Genomic DNA, 17097 nt, shown 5'->3' on the forward strand with positions numbered 1-17097 from the left:
CTATCTGGGTATATATAGATACATCATGCGTACGACATACTTGTGCATATATAAAAGGTACAGGGTACATATATGTATATACCCCGTACGGAGTACAGGTACGAGATTGTAGGTACGTTCCAACCAGGTTGTTCGTGCCTGACCCGCCATTCCAGGGCCCCACTTGGACCCACAGATAGGAGATCCGAGATCCATGACTACGCACATGATGTCATCCATCCTATTCATATCCTGACCGCCTTGTTCTCCGACTCTTCATGCCGCCTTCGGTGTATATCGACGTTATTCATATATAGGTTAGGTAAGAACAAGCCCAATTCACGAATATACAACTGAGACATTCCCCCAATAGAGGAGAAGAAACGTTTGAGGATCTTGTGCCCCAGGCCGAGATCGATCAGAATGGAGTAATGGTATATTGTGTCATGGAGACTGATCAGGATATTGAGGACTTGGTCACTAAACCACCTAGCCCGAGTCTGAAAATCAAGACGCTCTGTTCAGATGAAGCATGCAATGCAAAACATTGAGAATTGAGATCAAACTCAGGGGGTTGGTAGATATATTTTTAATGTAATACGTAGACTCCGTACGGAGTAGGTAATTATTCTGTACTCCGTACGTATGTTGTATGTAGTTCAAAAAAAAAAAAAACAACGTGGCCTTTTTTTGCCGGCACATTCACGCCTATCATCACCCCTACCCCATCTATCTGTCTCCTTCAAACATCCCCTTTGCATAGCACATCATGGTAAGTAGAACGGTTGCCCTCTGTCGTGGCTTATTATTAAGCAATAGGCTAGACACAAACACCGCAGCAACGTCGAGCAAACGACCGATTCGCTAAGACCGAGGCTGCGAAGCGAGGAAAGGCGCCAACCACGGTCAGACCGAAAAAGAACCCCAAATCCTCTCTTTCAGCAAGCTGGGTTGGTGTGTATACGAATTTCACTCCATGGATTGACTTATACTGAAGATTTCCTAGTGCTCCTCGCTTTCGTTGTCTGTGGCGGACTTCTCCTAGAACTCCTACGCATTGTTCCTGGGCTCTGGTCCACTGTGGCTTCATGGTTCACACGGTTCGCAGAATAAAATGGACCGCCCGTCAGAATTTCCCTACTGCAGCAATACCCTAGCCTATAGCCATCCGATAATTCTTGAATCGTCCTATCTCTGATTCGACCGGCGAACAGGGGATGAATTGAGGGTCCTCTGTCAATCGAGTCAAAATCAAGATGGTTTGCGTATTACAGGACTTGTTGATCCTGAAATGTGTATTATTTGATTGTATCTTTGTTATTGTTTGACCCAAACACCACAAGTTGTAATGTTTACTTCCAAGGATCTGGAAGATCAAGTCTCGCCTGGTGTTGATTTGGCCTTCTTCTTTCTCTTCTTAGCCTTCGTAGAGTTATCAGCCACGGGGCCGACATCCTGAAAGTTTGGATCAGCGAGCTTCCTCGTCTTCTTCTTCTTCTTTTTGACGAGTGTCCCTTCTGCCGGAATCCCCTCCAATTGAATCCGCTCTGATGCTCGCTGCATGCGCAATCGCACCTCCTCGATTTTTTGCATCGCTTGAGCCATCTCTATCTCCCCTTCATCCGTGGAGACCTGAAGAGATGGCTTCTTTCCGAGGCTGCTCGAGTCAACCTGGAGCAAAGAACGCTTAGATGCAATATGGTCATTATCAGCAATTCCGAGCTTAGAGACGTCCGTTGACTGGTTTGAGGTCTCAAAGGTCTCATCGCCAGCGACTACCAATCTGCTCCCAGGTCGACGACGACTGACATCAACATGGCTGGATTGTCCGTCTCCCAATTCCAAGTCAACAATCGGGATGGAGTCGATATCCAAGATCTCGCCATTGGATGTACGTAAAGCTTCGTGGAATGGCGTATCTGTGCCAGACGATGGTCCGCAAGGAGCAATGTAGAAAGGATCATCCCTAAATCTCTCCTTGCGCTCGAGCATTCTTCTTTGAACAGCAGCAGAAGGCTCCAACGGAGCAGTAGCAGAGTTCTGATATGAGACATGGGAGTGCACATCAATCGTTGCAAGGTCACGAGCCTGCTTGTCGGGATACGAGATTTCGGACACATGGTAGAAGCCCGATGTTTCCCAAGAATGCTCATGCAATGACGTACCGTCCAAATCACGGAAAAGCCCCGGCAAATCTTGTCCAAATGCCTCATCCAAACGAAGGCTATCCGGCAACACAACTTTTCTCTGGGCACTGGCCGCAACCGGGTTGAGCTCAAGGCCCGTGAATAAACTCGGTATGACCGAAGCAAGAAGAAATGGAACTTCTGGTGTATCGGAAGTCAATGCCTCGGCTGCTAGGCGGAGGACTTCCAAAAACTCAATAGCTCGCTCTTGGACATCCAAATCAGGATGGGCCCCCAATGCCTCAAGGAACTCGATCACTCGGGCAAGCAAAAGTGACATTTCACTTTTCCAGAGATCTTTTGGCTTGTTGGTTAGGCTGACTCGAACGAAGACCTTTGGTATGGCTTGTAAAAAGAGGGGAAGAGTTCTCTGGGGGAGCGAGGCATTAGAGATGTCAATCAATGATAGTAGTGCCCGGTTGGGTGATAGCAGATAATCGGCATATTCACCAACTACCCAGGCAAGAGGGCCCAAGACACCATGACCAATAGGTTGACTGGAAGGGAAAAATTTCGATCGGTTTTCGACAAGCAGGAGTGATTCGGCGGCTCTTGTGGCCTCCATCCGCACGCCTTTTACCCTTACAGCAATGTTGCGGATTTCTGTTCCTATTCGAAGCGCAGCGTCCATTCTGATGTAGGGTATGACTTCTTGTTTTTTCGGGTGAACCCAGTCATCTTCACCCTCGGATGGTGGAAGAAGTCCGACTAGTTGTATTAAGACTGCGACATACCAGTCAAAGTCAACAATTTCAGAGTAGTTCTTTTGGGAACATAAATCTAAAATCCGATGAATGACTTCGGTCTGGTAGTCATTGGGCCACACCGTTGGGGTCTCGGGTTTCTCAAAGGCTTCGGACATATCATCAATTTCAGTTGTAGGAGCAGAAACTTGCCGCAGCTGATCTATTAAACGATTCACGACTTGCTGGAGGGAATCACTGCTGACGATTCCAACCGCAAGCTCTAAAGCCTGCAATCGAATAGAAACATCCGCATCATCTAGGCAATCCATGATGATGTCCTGCTGCATGGAAACTAATGATGGGTGCGTGGCGACGATACGATTAAGTGCAAGAAGCGCAACGTATTTCACTGTCCTGACTGTCAGAAATAAAGATAAATCACGATGCAAGGAAACATACGATTAGGGTCACTGTCCATGACTATCATCCCTCGCAATTTCCCAACACAAAGAGTGGCGACCTCGTCCCTTTCTTGGAGGTTCTCCTCTCCATCCAGAATCCCCCCTGGATGATGCCATTGATACATTCATAGAGCAAGGACATTGCAGAAGTAGTTTGAATGATATTCGTCAATGGCCGCAAGAGCTTACGGGTTAGCCTTGGTTCTAATGGAGTCAGTGTTGCAAACTAAAAAGGTTAGAAAGGATCCAAAAGATGATGCGTCAGAAGCTCACGAGTTTGATGATTTTGATGGCCATCCAATTGTTGCCGCTGTCGACAAGGAGCTCAAAAAATCGGGGGGCCAGAGGGAGGAAGTCATGAGGCCGTCGCCAACCAAGCTCACAAACGACGTTGATCGCCGCCGTAGTGACACTACCATCTTCTTGATCGTCCATCAGATGGTGCTTTATCTTGGGCCATGCCAACTTAAGAGCTTCGGGATACACCAAAGCAAGTCTATAAAGACACACAATCGTTTTCTTGCGGATGACAGGGCTTGAATGAGAAAGTCGGGAGAGGATATCAGGCAGCAGGGACATTGCGAGGGAAGGTGTTATGATATGGGGCAAAGTAATCAGAGGAAGTGACATGTTGGGGATAATGGAGGTGACAATGTCCTGGAGAAGCATCAGTAACCCGAAGGAAAAAAGATTGGAGCCGCGAATAAAATAAAAACCTTCTTCAGTAAATTGGTCGCTAGCATCAGAACTTCGGTGTCTGGCCGAAAGCTTTGGACTGCTCCAAGATACCCGACTCTTTTCTGGAGGTATTTGGCAGAAGACATGACTTCGAGAACGTGGAAAGATGCCCATGACATGTCATATCCAAACATTTCAAGATAAATGAGCTTCAGGAGGGCTGTGGCCTTTTTGTCTGATCGGAGTCAACAACTAGTCAATGCAACTGCAGGGCGATTCAATGATAGTACCCATGTCTTGTGTTTTGATCTCGGCCTTGCATTCACGCAAGCAACTTTGAATGTATTCATTTTCGCCTCCTTTATGACCCCGAAGACCTTTTATAAGGTCATAAAGGGATTTTTCGAACCTGGGAGAAGTTAGTGTTGGCCAATTCTGGGGGCATGAAACATAGGATGCCTACATCGTGCCGGCTATTAATTGTCAAAGGCTCAAGTTGATGGGTAAAGAGTGTTAAAAGCAACCTAGTAAAGCTGACCGAATCCCATGGTTGAAAATGATACTGTTAGATCAGCCATAGTTTATAATTAGAGCGAAAGAGACGCGAGTGCAAGCAATCCGAACTCCGCGGGGTGGAGAGTTGGCGTTGGGGGATCCGATAAGGATCACGGGACCGTGGCCAATCAAGCTCCATTGCGCTCAGTTCACTCCACAACGTTCCATCACCCCTGCTATCAATTTGTTCTCGAGATCACTCTGAAGGTTTGCTATCAACAGTCTACCATGGCTGGTCCAGTCGCTAGCATCCGCGAAATCTGCGGGTCGGATCTGATCTCTGCTCTCCATCTCGCTCAACAAGCACCAGCCATTCTTGGCCAAGATACCGGGTCAAGGGGCACTTCATCCAATTCGGCAGATACCGCAGATTACTATGCACGATTAGAGCAGCTTCTGTTGGCTTGTCTTCGAACGGGAGACGACCAGTCAGCACAGACCTGCCTGAACAGCCTCAGTCTCCGGTTCGGACCCTCTAATGAAAGGATCATGGGACTTCGCGGACTGTACGAGGAGGCAACTGCCAAGGACCAGTCGGCACTAGATAAATGCCTGCAGGAATACGAAACCACCCTGTCGCAGAATCCAGTTAATGTGGTTAGTGTCCGTTATAGGTTCTGGGGGAACCACAGGTCTAACCGCATATACAGCCTATCCTCAAGCGCCGAGTAGCGTTGCTGCGCTCGCTCAACCGGTCTTCAGATGCAATTTCCGCTCTTCTTCAACTCCTCGATGCCATCCCTACCGATGCTGAAGCCTGGTGTGAACTGGCAGACTTGTATCAATCACAGGGGCTGGGTTCCCAGGCCATCTTTAGCATTGAGGAGGCTTTACTCATTGCCCCTAACTCTTGGAATGTATGTACAAGGCACTTTGTCCTGGTTGGTGCTGGGTGGTCACTGATATTAAAATTAAAGATTCATTCTCGTCTTGGGGAGTTGTGTTACATATATGCCTCTGACGGAGACGCATCCCGGCTCCTCGGGAGGTCGGTACAGCACTTCAGTCGAAGCATTGAGCTTTGTGACGACTATCTGCGAGGGTTATATGGGTTGGCTTTAGTAAGTCGGCAATGATGGATTCAATTGTTCCATGCTAATCTAGAACTTCTAGGCCTCAACTCGGATGCTCGACAATGGTTACGCCGGCGTATCAGGTCAAAGCCCTCCATCCAAGAAAACCCTGGAACGTTTGAAGGCCTTTGCGCTCCAAAGATTGGGTGAGATTGTTGAGTCACGGTCGGTCGATGACCAACATTGGGCATCAAGTCGGAGCGAGCTGATTGCAGCCAAAGAACTGCTGAATCGCTATAATTGAAATAATAATTCTCAGGCGGCTCAAGTTAATATCGCCGCTGATTTGCAATTGAGGATACCCCTTTCAGCAATAAAACCGGAAATTTTGATTCTAGATTGTTCCATTTTTAACGTGCGTACTGTCAGATCCACCCGAGTCGAGAGATTGGGCATTTTTGGGCAGCAGCTGTGTCCAAAAGCGAGAAAGAAAAGCCAGTTACACACAAAAATGCCCAACGGGCCCAAGAAAGGCCACAACAATATTTGAACTAAAAAAGGCTTCTTGTTCCTTTTCTTTTTTTCTTTCTTTTTTTTGGAATCTGGTGTTTGTGGATTGTGATCTTTACTTGACTACTTCTTGTTCTATGCATGATACCCTGGCTTAATTCGCTTTCACTGTTCTTCTGTCCTACTATCCTATGTTTGTTTTCTACAGTACTTGGTACTCTGTAGTCATCTTCAAATATACCTGACTATCCCTGTCAAAAAGCGCAAGGGGGGTTTGTTATTCGGTTGACTCATTCCAGTCCGTGAAGTGGAAATCGACACAGAAAAAGAAGAGAAAAAAATAGTCAATGCGCAACAACCCCCGCGTCCCCCGATCATTTTGATCTTGACATTCTTCTCTCTCGACACCCCTCCACCTAGTGCTGGTCAAACCTTCTTGGGTATTCCCTCCTCACTTCGCGCATGCGATAGAGAGAGAGAGGACACTTTTCTTTTCTTTTACAATATTCCCCGAGGCTTCTCATTGTCTCTATGACGTATGTTTATCTTTATCTTTTTGAGAGGGGTTTCCCCCCCCCCCTTGGAAACTCACTTTCTCACCCTCTCTCCTCTCTCTACAGGCTCAGTATCTCGATTGATCCAGACCCCAACGGTTCGGATCGCTCTTACTCTGACGACGAGGATTCGTCCGGTGTGCATGTCTCTGCTTCAGAGCTAGAAAGTCATGAGTACCATGATTATGATGAGTGGGCGCATTTGCCATATCCGGATGAATGTGAAGTGAAACCATCTGATTCAGCCTCCCGACCAAGAACTTCGCACCGTAGTCGTCCGCCCCACGGTTCGCGCTCCGCTTCGGGCCGCCGCCCAACATCACGACGCATGATTCCAGAACACCCGTCATTCTCCGCCCCTCGAGGCCGAAGACCGCAATCGCCAGATTCTCCCGACAGTGCTGATTCGGCTGACGAATACACTACCAATTTTGGCCGCCGGGATGATCGAAGGCCATGGCAACAACCAGGACCCCCGGCGCCTGGGTATGCTCCCAGCCAGTCGTCCGGTCCATCTTACGCCCCTTACCCTCCCGTCCCAGGCCATGGCCATGGCCATGGCCCATATGTCCATCACAACCTTCCGATTACATCAGAACTCATGAGAGTTAGCCACAACCCAGTACAACCTAATCCTTATGGTGTTCCGCCTTATGGATACCCACCTCACTTTCAACCACATGCGCCTCATTTCCTTCCCGATCAGTCACAACTACATCAACGACATGCGCCCCGCCCGCCACCTCAGCTGCACAATCCAATGCAGCCATCTATGCCTCATGGTCCACACGGTTCCCATGCCCCTTTCACTGGATATCCTCATGAATTGATGGCATATGGTCAAGCTGGTTTCTATCGTGATCAACACGGTTATTTTGGTGGACCGATCCCAGGGATGATGCCGCCTCCTTATTGGCCCCCCGCTTATCCCCCAGTTCCTTCTCCTCCATCACAACCGGAACCTAAATCTCCGCCACCACCGACACCTGCACCTGCACCTGCGCCTGAACCCGCCCCGGCCCCTGCCCCTGCCCCTGCCCCTGAGCCTGCCCCCTCCTCCTCCCCCGCCACCTCCACCTCCGCCTCCACCCCCACCCCCGGCCGATACGGCGAAGGATGAACAAATTGCGAGGCTAGAGAAGTTGATCTTAGACGACCGTCTAGAGCGCGAAGCGAAAGAAAAGGAGCGCGAGGCGAAAGAAAAGGAGCGCGAGGCGAAAGAACTTGCCAAAAAACAGGCTATCGAACGCGCAGCCGCCGAAAAAGCAGCTCAAGATGCACAGACGGCGCACGATAGAAAGATCACATTAGAGGCTGCGGCTCTAGCTCGAGCCGATGCTGAAAAAAAAGCTGCAGAAGATGCCGCTAAGGCCAAGGAGGAAGCGGAGAAAGCCACTGCGGCTGCGGCTGCTGAGGCAGCAGCAGCAGCAACAGCCGCGGCCAATGAAGCGGCTGCCAAAGCTGCCGAACCGCCTCCACCTCCCCCGCCTCCCCCGCCTCCAGAGAAGAAGCTGCCCATCAAGTTCAAGGACGCTGTCGGGAGGAAATTCAGTTTTCCATTTGAGCTGTGTGCTACTTGGCAGGTATATCATCCTCTTTTCCCCTGCCCGTGCATATAGCTTCCTCGTGCTAATCTGATTATAGGGTATGGAAGAGCTTATCCGACAGGCTTTCCTCCACATAGAAGTCATTGGACCCCATGTAGCCGAAGGCCATTATGATCTTATTGGGCCGAATGGCGATATCATTCTCCCGCAGGTTTGGGAAACTGTGGTCGAGCCTGACTGGGCCATCACGATGCACATGTGGCCCATTCCCGAGAAGCCAAAGGAAGACCCTCCTCCACCTCCGGCAGAACCAGCTCCCGTCAAACCTCCCGATCCACCTGCTGAGCCGAAGAAGAAACCAGATGGTAAGTATCTAAGCTTGAAGCATCCCCACAAACATGCGCTTACACTTCCTCTAGCTCCTAAAAAAACCAAATCTAGAGGAACGGAAGTGCCTGGAAGCTTTGCGATGTGGATGTTAGGTGGTGCAAATCGACGAGGGGGTAAAGGGGGTCTGAAAGTGGAAAAGAAGCCCGAGGCCCCTGCTCCAGCGCCCGCGCCATGAATGATTGGTTTTTACTCCTGAGGCAGTCTCTCTCCTGGTCTTTTACGATTGTCTATTTTGTTTAGGATAGCTTTAAACAACTATGTATGCCCATTCCCGGAGTTGTGAAGATATAGTTTGGCCGATACCGATCAAAGTATGTTTTGATCGCCTACATGTGGCGTCTTATGGTGGATTTGCTCTGGGTTTTATCCCAAGGCCAACCTTTATATATCAATCCATAGGAGGGCCACTATGGACGGAAAAGCGGTAGCGCTAGTGTATTGTAACCATATCCCTAGGAACGATTTTAACTATCACTAGCTAGGTCGATTAAGATCAATTAAAGAGGAAAGAGTGCTATTCAAACCAAAAAAGCAGAGATAATCGTGCCGGCGCATTAACCCTCCCTAGAGGTCAGTGCGCTCTGGGACTTTATATAGTAAGAGAAAAGGATCATGGAAAATGGAGTTCACATGTGTGCCTGACCCCTTTGTTGATAAGACCCTTTATCCTGATATCATGGGATACCCTGACTCGAGAGTAAGGTGAAACTCTCATCATGACGGCAATGAGTCATGGAAGCAAAGTGAGACTCTGAACATGACCAAAGTGAGCTTCTCATTATGATGGGTATGGGTCAGGGACGAAGAGGTAAAAGGTGGTCCCCCTCTTCTCCCAATCCTGATCTTAGCAAGGATTAGTCTCTGCAAAAAGAATACTATACTGTCTTCCCTTCCATCTAACTTTCTTGCCTGACCAACAGGTGCTAGCCTGAAAACCTAGTATTCCTTTACAATAGCCGAACCGCGAAAGTTTCTACGGACCCGCCTAACTAGACTTCCGCAAAGCCTGACTTTGGGCCTAAGGTCCGGGCTCGAAACCCGACCCGCAACGAGCTAGGGGTCGGTCTTTTCAAGCTCGACCCAGACCCCGGCTCGCAGGGGGGCGCTCGTCGCTTCCCCCCTCCCCTTAGGCTCGAAATTAATGGTCTTGGCGTTGATAGAGTGGCTAAATCACCTAAATAAATAACCGTTTTTTTTACCTATGTTTTGGTTTATATATATGATTCTCCTCTATTATTGTAATTAGGAATAGGAAATATTTAGAAATCCTAATTAATAGACATATATCCTTAATATATTAGTATAATAATTACGTTGATAAAATACTATTTTTTATAAGTATATAAGCTATATCTAGACCTAAGTCTTCTACCTTTATAAATTATAAATTATAATTAGGGGATTGATAATAAAACATCCCTTTGGCTAATCAAACATCACTTTCGCTAATTAAACATCCCCCTACCTAATTTCTACCTGATTGCTACCTGAAGATGCCTGAAGATTCCTAATAAAACGATTACCCCCCTAATATCACATGACCTTTTCTGCCTAAAGACACCTAATAAAATAACTCCCCTTAAGCATTATATAACCTTCTTTCTACTGGTTCAATTTATATATATTTGATAGTGGTTTATATAGCAAATAGAGGTACCGCGTATTTTAGTAGGTTTTAGTGATTTCAAGAGGAAGGCGGTTAAAACAGCAGTAAGGGAAGCGGTTATTGTCACGGTATTTCTTTGTTGTATGATTTTGCCTTAGGCTCCCTTTCTCTCAGACGGAGGAGACTCTTCCGAATACCCCACGATGACGGGATAGAACTAAGATGATCCGGTTCCGAGAAGCGGGGAAACTAAATCATAAAAGGAAGATATCTATATAGAAAGGGAAGGTAAGATTTAGTCTTACGAATAATATAGAATCGAATACCCTTCGTTCTAATTTCGTATCCTTCTCGTATTATTATTTACTTAGTTAATAAGTACTATCTTAATAAATAGTTACCTTAATAATTCTAAATCTTCTTCTTTAACTATCTAAAGAAATAATAATAAGATAGAGTTTATAATCCTAATAAGATAATAAAGAGATATCTCTATAAGAAAATCCTATTATCTATAAGATAGTGTTACGACCCTCTACTAGGAGAGTGCCTTATAGGCTAGATCCCGCCTAGTCCTATGACCTAGGACCTATGACCTAGTAGGGGTAGTATGACCCCCCGCTAGAGAGTGTATTAGGAAGACTAAGTCCTACCGGGTTAGGTGACCTAGTCCTATAACCCGCTAGAGGTTATTTATATAGAGACTACTAGAGGAACTTAGCTCTTTAGCGATTAGTTTATAAATATATTAGTACCCTACTATTCCTTTACTCTAGTTCTATATTACCTACTAGGACCCGCTAGTACGCCGGTCCTAATAGATAAAGGAGGAAGAAATCTAATCCTTATTTAGACTCTCGGAAGTACCCGCTACTACTAGTAGAGATAACTAATAACTCTCCGAAACTACTCTAAATCCTTAGTAAAAGAAAGATAATTCTCTAGTAATCCTTAAGAAAGAAACCTTTTAAGCCTTTATAATAAGGATTAAATAGCTTAAAAGAGTAGTTAAAATACCTATATATTATAGCCGGATCTATAGTAATTTACTAAATCTATATAGTTAGGAAATCCGTTTTAAGAACTCTAACTTTATAAAAGAATTCTTAATCTAAGAAAGAGAAAACTAATTATTTAGATTATATCTAGAATTTAAAAGAGTAAGTAAAAAATATAGTATTAAAAAATAAAAAATTCTTAGTATTTTATTCTATATAAATAGGAATTACTAATAATTTTAGTATAATTACTTAAATAAAATACTCTTAACTCTAAATTAAATTATATAGGGTTTATAGACTTACTTTAAAGAATAGATTTTATTCTTAATAAAAAATTCTATAAATATATAAGCTACTATTATTAACTAAATATAAAAGATAATCTAACAAAATAATTAAGATCTAAGAGATTTTTACTATAAATTAAATCTTTTAGAAAAATATTTTCTAAAATAAAATAAGAAATAAAGAGCTTTTATCTTTTTTTTTAAAATTTAATTATAGACTTTAAACCTATATCTATAAATATAACCTAACCCTTCTAAAAACTTAAGGAGAGATAGTTTCTATTATATTAAAATTCTAGGAGCTTTAAAACTAAAAGATAAAACCTAAACGAAAAGTGACTAAATTAGGGTAGAGAGATCTAGATATAAAGAAGAAAAAGAGAAAATTCGAAAAATATTATAAAAATAAAAACTTATCTAAAAAAAGAAATTTAAAGGACTTAAAGTCGAAAAAGCGAGAAAGCCCTATTAATAAAAAGATAGAGAAGAAACTTATCTATTATACCTATTAAAATAAAGATTACTTTTTAAATAAATATCCTAACGATTCCCTAATAAAGAAGATAAAAGTATAACTAGTAAAAGTAAAAGGATCCTTATTAAAATAAGGGGATTAATAATAAAATATCCCTCCCCTACTAATTAAATATCTCTTTCGCTAATTAAATATCCCTCTACCTAATATCTACCTAATTATTACCTAAAGATATCTAAAGATACCTAATAAGATAATATCCCCCTAATATTATATAACCTTTTCTATCTAAAGACGCCTAATAAAATAACCTCCCTTAAATATTATATAACTTTCTTTCTACTAGTTTAATTTCTATATATTTTAATAGTAGTATATATAGTAAATAGAGGTACCGCCTATTTTAGTGGGTCTTAGTGATTTTAAGAGGAAGGCGGTAAAAATAGCGGTAAAGGAAGCGGTTATAGACATTCTTATATATTTAGGGGGGTTATTTTATTAGGTATCTTTAGGTATCTTTAGGTAGTAATTAGGTAGAAATTAGATAGGGGATATTTAATTAGCTAAAGGGATATTTAATTAGTAGGGGAGGGATATTTTATTATTAATCCCCTAAAATAATAGGGAAATAAAAGCGGATCGGAGTAGATTCCTCTACTTTAACCCCCTAGATCGGAATAATAATACGTTTTTATACCCTAATCTTAGTAAGAAAAATTAAAACCTATATAGATCTAGATAGTTATATAAAAGTTAATCTTATTAGTTACGAGTTTATAAAAATTTAAAAACTTTAAAAAGCGAAACTTATATCTTTTATTATTAAAATAGTAGAACGTAAAGAAGTAGCTATATATAGGGTATAGAATGTCTTTATAACTATTATAGATAGTAGAGGAATTATTAAAACGTTTATATAACCCTATATTATTATTAATAAAGATCTAAAGATTTTAGGTAGTTTAGTACTATTATTAATAATAACCTTAGTTAACTAAAAAATTAATCTCTCTCTACTAAACTAAAAATAGTAATTTAATACCTTAAACTATAAAGTTATAATCTTATACTAGTTTATAAAAGACTATAGGAACTATATATATATCTATAGTATAGTAAAAATACCTAAAAAAGTATAGCTCTTATATAAAAAATATAAGAATATAAAAGAATCTTCTAATTTATCTTTAGAACTATAAGGATTTAATAATATTTTCTCTATAAAAAACGTATAAACCCTTCCTTTAAATAAAGCTATAGACTATACTATTAATATATTAATAGAAGAAACTCTCTCTTATAGACTAATCTATTCTTTATCTTAAAAAGAACTATAAAAACTTTAGGAATATATTAATAAAAATCTAGAAAATAGATAAATCTAACTATCTAAAAGTTTTATAAGAGTACTAATTCTCTTTATTCTAAAAAAAAATAGCGGATTATATCTTTATATAGACTACTAAAAACTAAATAAAATCTTAGTTAAAAACTAATATCTATTATTATTTATCTTAGAAATTTTAAACTAACTAGCGGGAGCTAAATAATTTAGTAAAGTTAATATCTAAAATATATATTACTAAATTTAGATTAAAAAAAGAGATAAATAAAAAATTATATTTTATATTTAATATAGATACTATAAGTATATAGTTATACTATTTAGACTAACTAATACTTTTACTATATTCTAAAGTTATATCTATAATATATTATAAGATTATCTTAATATAATTTATATAATATATTTTAATAATATACTAATATTTTCTCTAATAAAAGAATCTTATATAAATTACCTCTAAAAAGTCCTTAAGAATCTTAAAAAGACTAGTTTATATATAAAGGCTTTAAAGTATATATTTTATTAGGAAAAGATAGAATTCCTAGGATTTATAATAGACTTAAAGAGTGTCTTTATAGACCTCTAAAGAATAGAATCTATTAGGAACTAAGAACTCCCTAAAAGTTACTATAATATCTAAGTATTTATTAGATTTTATAATTTCTACTAATAATTTATATTATAGTTCTTATAAATTATACTCTTATTAACTTCTCTACTAAAAAGATTAAAAAATAGGAAAAAACCTAAATAGATCTAATTTAATATCTATAAAAGACTTATATTTCGTTATTTAATTATAGTATTTTAATTACTAATATTATTATATTATTTTAACCTAGAAAGAGATATATAATTAGAACCTAATACTTCTAATAAAGGTATAAAAGAGATTATATTCTAGAAGAATAAAAATAGGAAATAGTATCTTATAGTCTTTTAGTCTAGAAAATTTAGTAAAATTAAACTTAATTATTCTATCTTAGATTAAGAACTATTCGTTATTATTTATTTATTTAAATATTAGTATTACTATTTAGAAGAAAGTATCTAATCTATAGAAGTTCTATCTAACTATATAAATTTATAAACTTTTATAAAATAGCTAAAAGTAAATAAAAGATAAGTAAAATAATATATATTCCTATCTCTATATAACTTTTTTATTAAATATAGACTAAGGAAAATAAATCTTATAGATATCTTATCTTAAAAAGTAGATCTAAAACTAGAAGATATCTTAGCGGAAGATCTATTTAGACTATTATATAATAAAATTATTATTAAAATATAGCTAAAATAAAGTATTATTATAGCTAAATTATTAAATATTAGCGATTTATATATTAGTAAATCTTAGTTTAATTTAGAATAAACTAATAAAAATAGCGAAAAAGCTAATATAAAAATAGCTAATTAGATTATATAAAAAGAATTAGATCGCGATTAATAAATATTTTATAAAATAATTAGATATATATACCGAAACTAATCTATATATAATAAGAAGTATAATTAGACCTATAAAACTTAATTAAGAAAATCTAAGATAATAATCTTAAGATATATTACTAAAAGCTTACTATTTTATAGTTAAAACTAAATAATAAAAGTTAGAGTATCGATCTATATAATATTATAAAATATAAAGAAAGACTTTATATCCCTATAGGGAAGAATTTAAGGAAAAAACTCCTTAGTCTTTATTATAATAATACCTTAGTAGGATATTTTAGTAAATATAGAATATTAATATTACTATAAAGATATTTTTACTAATAAAATATATACTAAGATATCGCGGAGTATATCTCTAAATATATAATATATTAAGGGAATATAGCTCTAAGATATCGATTTTATAGTATACTTAGAATACTACTAATTCTTACTTAACCCTTTACTAAATTATTAATAGATTTTATTATAGGATTACTATCTATAATTTATAAAAAGAATATAGTTAATAGTATCTTTATTATTATTAATAGAATAATAAAATAGGCTCTATTTTTTTACTATTTCTATATTAATTAATACCTTTAAGCTTACGGAGCTTTTTTATATAGAAATAGAACTTTATTATAGACCCCTATAGGGTATTATATTATATTAAGGCCCTATTTTTATTAATAAGCTTTAGTCTTAACTATACTATAAAAGTAATATAAAATTACGCTTTTTTACTATATTTTATCTCTAAATAGATAGTTAAATTAAATATATAAATTAAATTCTAGAATATTATCTTAGATATTTTATTAATATAGAGTAACTTATATAGCTAAAACTACTACTAATAGTATAATATATCTATAATAACTTACTAAATATAACGATAGACTACTTACTATTTATAGCTTTTATAAGTTATAAATCTAACTTTTATATATATTTTAAAGATAAAATATATAAAAAAGAGATCTTAGCTATAACTAAAAAAATTAAAATTCTAAAAGAATTATAGGAAGATAAAATAGAATAATAGTAAAAAGCTTTTAAATTATTAGTAAAACGATTTAACTCCGTTTATAAACTTATAATATTTAAAAAGAGCGACTTAGTAGAGTTATTAATAAAAAATCTAGAGTTTAAAGTCTATACTAAAAAGCTAGCCCTAAAATATATTAGACTATTAAAGGTCTTAAACCCTATTAGATTATAAGCGTACTAATTAAGTCTTCTAAACTAATATAATAAGATATATAACGTATTCTATATCTCTCTTTTAGAACTATAGAAAGGAGAATAGTCTAAAACCTTACTAATACTAGAACTTAATAAGTCTAATAAATAGGAAATTAAAAATACTAGCGATCCGACGGCCTACGGCCGTCGGATAATAGTTACGGAGCGAAGCGACTAGGTCCGAGGTTATATAGACTAAATATAAATTAAAGTAGTTACTAACCGGCCCCTAAAATTTTATACTAAAATTACGGACCCTTATAAGCGAGGGTCCGCTACCTAAACCGTATATCCTACCTAAACCGTATATTCTTCCTATATTTTACCTTAACTACTATTTTCTATATAATAATATAGGAAATTAATAGTTTAAAAATCATAGATAAATTAATTCACTATTTAACTATTAGTATATAAGATTATATTAATTTCCCTTACGTTTTTATACTCGCCTATACTTCCTAATTTCGATTAATACCTTCTTCTACTTCCGCCTCGTTTTATCTTAATTAGCTTTCTTAGTTAATTTATACTCTTTTCGCTTTATCTCTTTAACTTAGGATAAGTTAATAATACTAGTTATCTAGGTATAGCGCCGAGAAGTATTATATCGGGCGTAGCGAGTACCTATAATAGTACTTATTAAGTCGAATTCCCGCTATAGTTCGTAAGCTAGTATAGCTTATACTTTAGTATACTTTTAAAGCTTTTCTAGTACCTTTTTAAACCTCTAACTCCCTAGATCTAACTAGTTAAGCTAGTCGCTTATTCTTCTTACTTTATTAGTAGTTTTTAGAGTACTAAACTTAGAGTTTTAGGAGATAGTTAAGGGTATTCTTAACTAAAGGAGATTATTATTATATAGATTATAAGACTCTAATTTATTCGTAATAAGCTTAGAATTAATAAGCTAAAAACTAATTAATTTAAATCTAAGCTTAATTATATTTAGCTAAAAGGTTTTTTATCTAATTTCTCTAATTAAATATAAAAACTTATTCTTTAAGAATTTATAGTATTTAATTATTATAGTAACTTCTATAATCTTACTATACTAATATTTATATATACTAAATACCCTAATATTAAGAGACTATAGTATATAACTAATATATAAAAGTAAGAAAAATAAA

At 38.0% G+C, this 17097-nt stretch overlaps 5 protein-coding genes across 5 annotated transcripts; 4 read left to right on the forward strand and 1 right to left on the reverse strand.

Annotated features, from left to right (window-relative positions):
• Positions 1-803: 803 nt before the first annotated feature.
• On the forward strand, positions 804-1092 carry N7457_006026 (RAMP4 family protein; the record flags this gene model as incomplete). The annotated part of the gene is made up of 2 exons (XM_057177070.1): positions 804-933; positions 986-1092. Coding segments are annotated over 2 exons (237 nt in total), but the record flags the coding sequence as incomplete, so codon positions are not given.
• Positions 1093-1353: 261 nt separating this feature from the next.
• N7457_006027 (putative AP-3 complex subunit delta) lies at positions 1354-4538 on the reverse strand (the record flags this gene model as incomplete). The annotated part of the gene is made up of 8 exons (XM_057177071.1): positions 1354-3260; positions 3311-3415; positions 3502-3538; positions 3586-3969; positions 4029-4225; positions 4281-4399; positions 4454-4463; positions 4529-4538. The coding sequence occupies 8 exons, from the start codon at positions 4536-4538 to the stop codon at positions 1354-1356; spliced, it is 2769 nt and encodes a 922-aa protein (XP_057031373.1).
• A 235-nt stretch (positions 4539-4773) lies between these two features.
• N7457_006028 (uncharacterized protein) lies at positions 4774-5862 on the forward strand (the record flags this gene model as incomplete). The annotated part of the gene is made up of 4 exons (XM_057177072.1): positions 4774-5142; positions 5196-5402; positions 5463-5606; positions 5659-5862. The coding sequence occupies 4 exons, from the start codon at positions 4774-4776 to the stop codon at positions 5860-5862; spliced, it is 924 nt and encodes a 307-aa protein (XP_057031374.1).
• A 737-nt stretch (positions 5863-6599) lies between these two features.
• N7457_006029 (uncharacterized protein) lies at positions 6600-8734 on the forward strand (the record flags this gene model as incomplete). The annotated part of the gene is made up of 4 exons (XM_057177073.1): positions 6600-6604; positions 6689-7229; positions 7558-8205; positions 8267-8734. 4 exons carry the CDS (start codon positions 6600-6602, stop codon positions 8732-8734), a joined length of 1662 nt encoding a protein of 553 aa, XP_057031375.1.
• A 444-nt stretch (positions 8735-9178) lies between these two features.
• On the forward strand, positions 9179-9741 carry N7457_006030 (uncharacterized protein; the record flags this gene model as incomplete). The annotated part of the gene is made up of 2 exons (XM_057177074.1): positions 9179-9256; positions 9553-9741. The coding sequence occupies 2 exons, from the start codon at positions 9179-9181 to the stop codon at positions 9739-9741; spliced, it is 267 nt and encodes an 88-aa protein (XP_057031376.1).
• Positions 9742-17097: the final 7356 nt, after the last annotated feature.

Source organism: Penicillium paradoxum (genome assembly GCF_028828445.1).
Source record: "Penicillium paradoxum strain IBT 22861 chromosome Unknown utg000005l_segment0_segment0, whole genome shotgun sequence".
NCBI lineage: Eukaryota > Fungi > Ascomycota > Eurotiomycetes > Eurotiales > Aspergillaceae > Penicillium > Penicillium paradoxum.